Source organism: Oryza glaberrima, chromosome 3 (genome assembly GCF_000147395.1).
Source record: "Oryza glaberrima chromosome 3, OglaRS2, whole genome shotgun sequence".
Classification (NCBI taxonomy): Eukaryota; Viridiplantae; Streptophyta; class Magnoliopsida; order Poales; family Poaceae; genus Oryza; species Oryza glaberrima.
The window spans coordinates 25,915,076-25,923,901 of NC_068328.1; the positions used below are offsets into that span (position 1 = coordinate 25,915,076).

Consider the following 8,826-nt stretch of genomic DNA (forward strand, 5'->3'; position numbering starts at 1 on the left):
TCGTTGTGTTCAACTATTACACTACCTCCCTCCTAGTTCGAATCTAATATCATCTATGTAACCGCAATGGAAATAGTTGTATCATGTTCAAATTGTACTACTATTTCTTCATGTTACATAATTCTCCTTGTTTAAGTCCATATAATGTTTCTACGACCGACACTGCGATAGGCCTATATTAATTATCCGAGTACTAATACGTCGAATAAGTTACAAAATAATACCTTAATTAACATATGAAATTGCGAAACAACCAACTTCAATACATTTTTATAACAATATTAACAAGTTTTACCAATAAATACTTCTTTAATTATTATTAACATAACATAGAAAAATCATTTGGCGGTACTTTTTGCATCTGGGTCCCTTGCCGCCCTCTACTGGGGCGGCAAGGGGCCCAAATGCAAAAAGTACGAGCCGCAACCTCTTTATGGGCGGCCAAAATTGCATTTAGCCCCGGGGCGGCAAGGGGCTAAATGCAATTTTGGCCGACGGCGCGGTCGGCCCGCTGTCTGCCACGTCAGCTTGCCGCCCACCTTTGGGGCGGCAGGGTCTATTTTTGTAATTTTTTTGGCCGATAGATTATTTCTGTAAATATTTAAAAAAAATCTAAAAATGAAAAAATTCCTTATTCCAATATAGGAGTACAATTCAAGTTGGGCTACTAGAAATCTATAGAATGGGCCGAAGAGAACCCCACTCTAGTTAGGCCCACCGCTGCATCCCCCCCTCGAACGCAAACCACTCGACTCCGAAGCTCCCACTCCCAGGGTTTTAGCTAGGGTTCTGTGTCCCCCGCATCGCCGCCGCCGCCGCCGCGAGCCATGGCCGACGCCGCCGCCCCCGGAGAGGACGATGCCGCGTGGGAGCGCGCCATCGCGGCGGCCGTCAAGAACGCCCCCTTCTCCGCCCCCAAGACCCTAACCCTCGACGGCGCCGTCAAGTCCACCACCGGCCGCCTCCCCTCGCCGTCGCTCCTCGGCCGCTATCCGTCCCTCGAGGAGCTCTCCGTCGCCGGCGCCCGCCTCTCCTCGCTCGCGGGCCTCCCGCGCCTCCCGGCGCTCCGCCGCCTCTCCCTCCCCGACAACCGCCTCTCGGGGGCCGCCTCCCTCGCCGCCGTCGCCGAGTCCTGCGGCGCCACGCTCCGCCACCTCGACCTCGGGAACAACCGCTTCGCCGACGTCGCCGAGCTGGCGCCGCTCGCGCCGCACGGGGTCGAGTCGCTCGACCTGTACCAGTGCCCCGTCACCAAGGCCAAGGGGTACAGGGACAAGGTGTTCGCGCTGATCCCCAGCCTCAAGTTCTTGGACGGCATGGACGCCGAGGGCAACGACTGCTTGGATTCCGACGACGAGGAGGATGAAGAGGAGGATGAGGGAGAGGAGGGTGAAGGGGAAGGTGATGAAGAAGAAGAAGAGGAGGGTGGAGAGGAAGGGGAAGGTGATGAGGATGACGAAGAGGAAGGAGATGAAGAAGAGGATGAGGAAGAAAGTGAAGAGGAGGTGAGAATTTTGTTCTAGTTACTGTAAATATATGTAGGTCTTGCATAGTTGACAAGTCGCAAATTGCGAATCGATAAATGGGATCAATTATATATTAGTACTCTTTGTTCCTTTTGATTCACTTAATTAGTCAGTAATTTGTTGTTTGGTGTTGGGAACTATCATACTGTTTGGATTGTTCCTTTTTTTTTCGCCAATCTGCGCTGAAATCTTAGGACTAACCGAATATTGCTTCTTAGTTATGTTGTTGTCCAAGAGAGCACTCCATTTAGTGTAGAATTTTGAAAATTTGGAATTTTTATCATACAAGCTTGATAAGAAATGGTTCCTGACCAATCAATCATTCTTCCACATGGATGATTTGCGCTCTCATCCTTTTATTTTTTGTTAATAGTTTTTGGGCCTGCGATAGCACATCTTAGCTGCACTACTATAAACTATCAATGCTTGATTGGTTGAGCTATGGCTGATAAGCCTAGAAAAGTAAACGAATCAACCAAAAATAATTTCTAGGGTAAGACTTCATATAGTGTTATTCATTGCTCTTTTATGCCTTGTCAGGCTGTTTATCTTTGTATACTCAAAACTCAAAAGCTTCATCAATTATAATATGTTGTTATCACAGCATCAGGACCTCTTTAGTTTGCTTGTTTGTTTTTTCCCATAAAGACACTATTTCCCTCCATTTCACAATTCTTGTCTGTTGACTCAGGAATTCGCCTTCTCAAAATGTTTGTCCATTGAGGAAATAAAAAACATGGTTGTTGCAGCATTTCAACTATATATACCCCTATTCAATGTAGTAGGAGAGGTAGCTCGTCATTTAATAGGATATGCTTGGTCCTTCAAATTAACATGGAATGGGTGTCTGTGTCCTTGATTTATGTTCATTGGTAGCCAAATGGCGAGGCAGTTGCTGTGGATTGTAATGTTGTGAAATCTCAGTCTACATTGTTGTAGCACGCTCATACTGTTCCTTTGTGGGTCTTAGTGCAGATCACATTTTACTTATGGCTCCATATTTGCGTCAGCTAACTTAATCTGCACCTTTTTTCAGGCTGAAGATGAAGAGGATGAAGCTGGTGCCGATGAAGAAGATGAAAGCAAAGTGGCGAATGGAAGCAAAGGGTCTTCAGGATCAGCTCAGCCAAACAAAAGGAAGAGGGACAGTGAAGATGATGCTAACGGAGACAACTGATCTGGTTGGGTCTGGAAATGGTTGCGGCTGGTCGTTGGAGGCTTTTCCTCCAATGTTCTTTGGAGGGCTTTGAGCCTTTTGAGGCGTTTCCTTCTGTTGATGTAGAAGATTTAGCTGTTCTTTTTAGATGCCAAGTTGCCAAAGGTTTTCTAATTATAATTCAGGACTTGGACATATCCTGATGTACTACTGCACATTTCTGTGACTTTCCGATGCTGCTAATTGAAATACTGGTTCTGGGCCTGGTCATGCGGATGATGAACTAGCATATCATGGTTGAAAAGTAAATATTCTTCTTTTTCACGTTGCCCACATGGCCACATAGTTAAACTTTAAATAGACAATGTCCACGACCGCAGGGAGGGAATTAAGAACTAATGCGTAAGGGTTGCGTGCGTCCACCACGACAAATTGTACTCCTATAAAGATGTTCCATAATATAAGGCATGCATGCATATAGGCAATTAACTATGATCCCTTCTCTATTAAATTATTAATTCTTTAAATCCTCCACTCATGTTCTCTAATTCTATTAGATGCATGCATTGTATTTATTAGGATAATCCAAACTATAAGATGATAATAATTATTTTCTTGGTCTTTAGGTGGGGTAATTATGCCTTATATTTTGGATTGGCGTGAGTATTTTGATACCCTAAGACCTTTGTTTCAGCTTATTTGATTTTCTTAAAAAAAAACCTTTTATAAATAAAGTTTTTGTAAAAAAAAAACACTCCCGTGAAAGGCCCGAGACCCCAAGTTTGGAAGACAGCTGTTAGATTGGGCGGAATGCTCCCTGATCCGATATACTCCCCTCTCCATGCGGATAATACATTCGTTTAAGACAAATCATTTTTAAAATATTTATCTTTCAAATATATTGATCACATATATAGATTAGTCTTACAAAAGTATTTTAATAAAATCATATATTTGTTAACATTTTTTTAAATATTATAATAAAAAATAATGGTCAAAGTTATTTACCTAAAACGACAAATCTAAAACGACAAGTATTATCAACCTGGAGAAAGTACTATAGTACAATGACTCTTGTCCAGATCACCTGATGCCACCGGCTTTTGTGGAAGCAGATGAGCAAATTTTCCATATATGCTTTTGTAGCAACAGATGAGCAAATTTTCCAAGATCCAGCTTCACAAATAATAAAATAGCTAATTCGTCAAAATGGACCTACATAAATCTTTTCTTGAATGGTTACATAAAATTGTGGCGGTGGTATGCCAGTATAATACTAATCTAACTCATCCCAAGCTCGCCTCACGATCACTTGCTCCAATGCTTTCACCGTCTTCTTGATTTGTTGAAGGACTTCGATTTTCTGGAAACAGGAGCATTGCGCTCCTCCTCTTCCTCATCATCTTCGTTCTTCCTCCGCTTTTTCTTGTGGCCACCGCCCTCCTTCATCGTCTGCATCAGACAGCAAGAACAAGTAAAAAAAATCAATTCGCACATAAGAAGTCGTACGATTCAAGACAAGGCTCTACCACAACAAGAACAAGACGAACTATCTACATTCAGGTCGTCGGAAGCAGGTGTGCATCCGTTCTGCAGAATATTGAGGGGGCACCGCCAGGGTGACACAAGAGTAAAACACTTCGAATTGACAGTACAGTCAGAGAATGAGCACATACCGTCAGCGCAATCCTCTTCGAGTCAGAGATACGTTCACGAAGTATCATGATTTCTGCGTTATCCACCTTACGATCAGGAATCTCGTATCCTACAAAAAAATAGTTGATAAACAGATCCACAGATTTCAGAATGACACGCCCTCCAGTTACAAATGGAAAGAAGGGAGAAGTAACAAGGATAAGAATTACCAAGGAGCTTCTCTATCATCTTAAACCACATGGCCTCGTATTGATTCACCAAAGATACAGCATATCCTGTATTCCCTGCACGTGCTGTTCTACCCACCCGATGAACATAATCCTACATTTGGCACAGGAAGTTAAGTCACATACAAAAAGGCATCTTCAAAATGTAAATCGAGAAAGGTACTAAAGTAGAAACCTTGGAATTCATTGGAATATCATAATTGATAACCACATCAACTCCTTGAATATCAAGACCACGACTTGCCACATCGGTGCAAATAAGGATATTGCAGTCTTTCGTTTTGAACCTGTTTAAGGCGCCTAGTCTCTTATCCTAAGAAATTAAAAAAAAAAGAAGACAAATGTAAGATAAGCATTGTACGGGAAAAACAAACATTTGCATTCACTTCTACCTTGTAAGTTCTAAATTGAAGGATAACTCAATGAGAAAACGAACAATTTCTATTTGAAAGGAAAGCATACTAACCTGACTCATTTGGCCACTAATAGAGATAGCTTTAAAACGAAGATTCCTTAGGGTGAGAGCAAGGAGCCTTGTTGATTCACAGGTCCGGACAAAGATCATGATCATGCTCCCTGGCAACTCATTCAGAACATGAACGAGAAAACAATCCTGGAATAATAAATAAGAAAGATCAGAACATCGAATGAAAATGGCACTCTACCATGATGTGGGCAACATCATGTAATGACTTATGCAAGGCTTTCAATTCATCATGAGCAACATTTTTCAGGATTGCTTATTAAATGTACCGGATAAGTTTCAAAGTGATGTTGCGTGTGTACAACCAATGATGGTGCTTTGTTATGACTCTTAATAAGGACATTAAGGGTAGAACCATCAGTCAGCATGCAGCCAATTTAATAAGATCAAAACCACATGGACGTCAATAGACCATTTATAAGGGATAAGAATTGACCTTGTAATCTGCAGGAACAAAATAAAACTCCTGTCTAAGTGTGTCCACTGTAGAATATTTGGACGCTACCTCGACCTGATCGCAGAAATGAAAAGTTGAGACTATTAGCAAACAGTAAGATACCTGAAAAGGTCCCCATCATGCCCGAAAGATGGAGAAAGAATGTTACCTTAACAGGATTTCTTAGACAAGCACGCTGCAGTTTAGAAACCTGGAGAAAATAGACGTTATTGCAAAGAAAACCAAATTCAGTCTAAATGTAAACAAATAGATAGCATAATAGCCATCAGGTGCCATAAAAATAGGCCATGATTTAGAAAATACAAAATATCAGTAAATGGTAGCACAGTAGCAATACAGCATACGTCAGAATAAATAGAATGTCTACCATTTCATTACCTCAAGAATTTATAAACCAGTGTCATAATTATAATATTAACCTAAGCTGCTAGCATGGCCACATCAATCTGATAAAGTAAACAATCTATTGATGGGATACCAGCAATGTTTAATTCCGTTCTTTCTTGAATCCAGAGGAATAATAATTCTTCTCTGAAAACTACCAATTCACCAACCTTATTGGTCATTGTGGCTGAAAAAAGGAAAGTCCTCCGTTCTTTAGGGATAACATTCAGAATATCATCAAGGGCTTTCTGGAACTCCACATTAAGTAACTTATCAGCTTCATCCAAAACCTAGCCAAAAAAAAAGAGGTAAGGAAACATAAGAAAAAGCAATTAATTAGAAAAACTAATATAATTGATCCATATTCAACACATATTTACAAATGTCATGACATAGTTGACAAGGTACTTACCATTGCATCACACATATTTACAATTATTAATAGTGATTGTAACACTTAAACTTGAGGGGTGGAAATTAATATAAAATGAACAATTAAATTTTGCTGCACAGAGTGTGAAAAATATATTTCAACAAGTAAAAAGGTATTACTAAAGCCTTCATTTTTAAAGGCTGTACCTGCAGCAATCAAAGATGATATTTTAAGTTTAAAAAACAAAATCTAGACTAAAAAAATCCAGCCTTGCTAAAACTCACAAGATTCAGACAGAGCCTCGATTAAGTAAAAAATTATACCCAAAAATGTCGATAATAGTTGGAGTATGAATGAAACAGAAGAAAAATTGACACAATGGAAAAGGAGCATAATTTTAAAGATGGGCAAACCATGGTGTCATAAAAGATGGATTTGACAAGAATATATTGATATGTGGAACTAGAAAATGTTGAAAAATATATCCAAGGCCACAATATCAAATTATTTAATGAAGTATGAATAATAACAAGAAGCAACATGGGGAAAAAAAGAACAGAGGGGACATACCAAGTACTTCAATTTATTAAGGCTAAAACCTTTCGTATCTGTCAAATGATCCAAAAGACGTCCAGGAGTTCCAACCTAAGTTTTGAGGGAAATGATACAGTAAATATCCTGAGAGTCCGGATGAAAGCACTCATTTGTGCTAGCAGGTTTATGTAACAAAGTTCTCATGGATAGGAATGATGTTAACAGACCAAAACCACATTGTCTTATGAGGTAGAGGAAATCATTTACTAAAATACACATACCACAATATGTGGGCGTTTTGCAAGGGATACTGCTTGTTGCACCCGATCAACTCCTCCAACAAGCTGGGGAAAGGGAAATTCAATTGATAGTGGTCAATAAAACATCAACAAGTTGTAATGGATGAAAATATGAGGACTCGCTTTTAATCATACAAGAGCATAATAACCAAGGAATCTATGCATGTAATAGCAGCAAATTCAATTATAGTCAGAAGAAGAAAAAAACAAACATTAGAGAGAATATAAACCAATGCATTTAAATATAGCTCCTGCAGGTGTTACAATATCCAACAGATGCAATACCAAAACAAAAGGAAATATTTTGCAGTGGACACTCATCCAACAGATGGAAGAAGCCAACACAGATTGGCACATCAGCATCAACCGAAACACCAATTGACCATAATTGTGTACCAAAATCCAGGGAAAAGACTAGCCAGCTAGATAAAACCAATATTGCGAGCACTAACCAGCTACATAGCCTATTCTAAAAACTTGTTAACAACATTCATAAAACACCAATCGATTGTTTGGTATGTGATAAAGGTGAACTGCATAAAGAGATGAGAAAGCATACACATTATCCATAATCCAAAAAAAAATATTGTCACTTGTAATAAATTGTAACAAAATCACTCACCACTGTGCAACTCAGACCGATCGCGGACCCGAGTGCCTCAAACTGCTGTCCAATCTGAAAAGCCAGCTCCCTGAACAAGCACACCCCCTCATGGTTACAGTAAACCAACCGGAGAATCTTCTCTCGAGGAGAAAAAAAAAAACAAGTACAGTACTACATGGAGAACTCTTGTCTAAAGATTTGGCAACCTTGTAGGCGACAGCACGCAGGCGAACAACGCCTGGGGCTTGTTCTGCTTGAGCAGCGCCTGGATGATCGGCAGCGCGAAGGCGCCCGTCTTGCCGGAGCCCGTCTGCCCCAGCCCAATCAGGTCCCTCCCTGCAAGCAAACCACAGCACGCCCATCAGTAGCTGGATCGCCGTCGACGACATGGCCGCGGCAGTGGCGCGCTAGGGTAGGTATCCGTACCTTCGAGGGCGTGGGGGATGGCCTCGGCCTGGATCCTGGTGGGCTCCTTCCACCCCATGGCGTCGCACGCCGCCACCAGCTCCGGGACGACGCCCAGCTCCGCGAACGTCGACGGCCGACGCGCCGGTAGCTCGGCCTCCTGCTCCTCGCCACCGTCCGCGGCGGGGGCGGCGGCAGCGGCAACCACCTCCTCATCCAACTCCTCCACCTCCACGTCCTTCTTCTTCGCCATGGCTACGGAGAGACGGGGGAGCTCGCCCGAGTGGGAGGGAAGCGGTGGTGGCTTCGGCGGCGGAGGTGGCTTGGCGATGAAGCTGCGGCGGCGGCGGCGGCGGCGGTTAAAGAAGGAAGGAGGAGGCGTGGAGATTATGGAGGGGAACCCTCGATGGATGGAGATTTTTATGGGCCTCAGATATTGGGCCTGTCCAAATGGGCCCAGCTCTGCCCAACCCTCTGCAGCTTCCTAGGCCCATATATCTTTTTTTCTTTTTGAGATCCTAGGCACATATATCAGGACTGTCCTAAAATATAGGATTACTATAGTTGTTTAAAACTGAATTTGACACATCCTACTATTATTTCCTTCATCCTAAAATATAGGGCACAATCATCATTAACGCAAAGATCAGTAAACAATTACTATCACCTTTTTGTTTGGATCACTTTAATAAATACAATACAATACATGTATCCGATGAGG

The 8,826-nt window shown here is 41.9% G+C and overlaps 2 protein-coding genes across 3 annotated transcripts; one reads left to right on the forward strand and one right to left on the reverse strand.

Annotated features, from left to right (window-relative positions):
* Positions 1-734: 734 nt before the first annotated feature.
* Positions 735-3,001, forward strand: LOC127765740 (acidic leucine-rich nuclear phosphoprotein 32-related protein 2). Its single transcript, XM_052290686.1, has 2 exons — positions 735-1,505; positions 2,563-3,001. Exons 1-2 carry the CDS (start codon positions 828-830, stop codon positions 2,701-2,703), a joined length of 819 nt encoding a protein of 272 aa, XP_052146646.1. The 5' UTR covers positions 735-827; the 3' UTR covers positions 2,704-3,001.
* A 741-nt stretch (positions 3,002-3,742) lies between these two features.
* On the reverse strand, positions 3,743-8,485 carry LOC127768947 (DEAD-box ATP-dependent RNA helicase 10). Of its 2 annotated transcripts, XM_052294617.1 has the most exons (14): positions 8,127-8,485; positions 7,907-8,036; positions 7,719-7,788; positions 7,079-7,141; positions 6,834-6,908; positions 6,061-6,180; positions 5,655-5,696; positions 5,486-5,560; positions 5,032-5,178; positions 4,741-4,878; positions 4,548-4,659; positions 4,359-4,447; positions 4,212-4,272; positions 3,743-4,134 (listed from the first exon to the last, which is right to left on the reverse strand). In XM_052294617.1, the coding sequence occupies exons 1-14, from the start codon at positions 8,356-8,358 to the stop codon at positions 4,082-4,084; spliced, it is 1,407 nt and encodes a 468-aa protein (XP_052150577.1). In that variant the 5' UTR covers positions 8,359-8,485; the 3' UTR covers positions 3,743-4,081. The 2 variants fall into 2 exon arrangements, with proteins under 2 accessions (XP_052150577.1, XP_052150576.1); XM_052294616.1 differs by lacking the exon at positions 4,212-4,272.
* Positions 8,486-8,826: the final 341 nt, after the last annotated feature.

What these genes read in the sequence shown, in the direction of transcription:
- LOC127765740 (XM_052290686.1), top strand. Translation starts at nt 828, where the DNA reads ATGGCCGACGCCGCCGCCCCCGGAGAGGACGATGCCGCGTGGGAGCGC. An exon ending in AGGAAGAAAGTGAAGAGGAG is followed by an intron (nt 1,506 to 2,562) that starts GTGAGAATTTTG and finishes ACCTTTTTTCAG; the next exon opens with GCTGAAGATGAAGAGGATGA.
- LOC127768947 (XM_052294616.1), bottom strand. Translation starts at nt 8,358, where the DNA reads ATGGCGAAGAAGAAGGACGTGGAGGTGGAGGAGTTGGATGAGGAGGTG. An exon ending in CATCCCCCACGCCCTCGAAG is followed by an intron (nt 8,037 to 8,126) that starts GTACGGATACCT and finishes GTTTGCTTGCAG; the next exon opens with GGAGGGACCTGATTGGGCTG. An exon ending in TGCGTGCTGTCGCCTACAAG is followed by an intron (nt 7,789 to 7,906) that starts GTTGCCAAATCT and finishes GTGCTTGTTCAG; the next exon opens with GGAGCTGGCTTTTCAGATTG.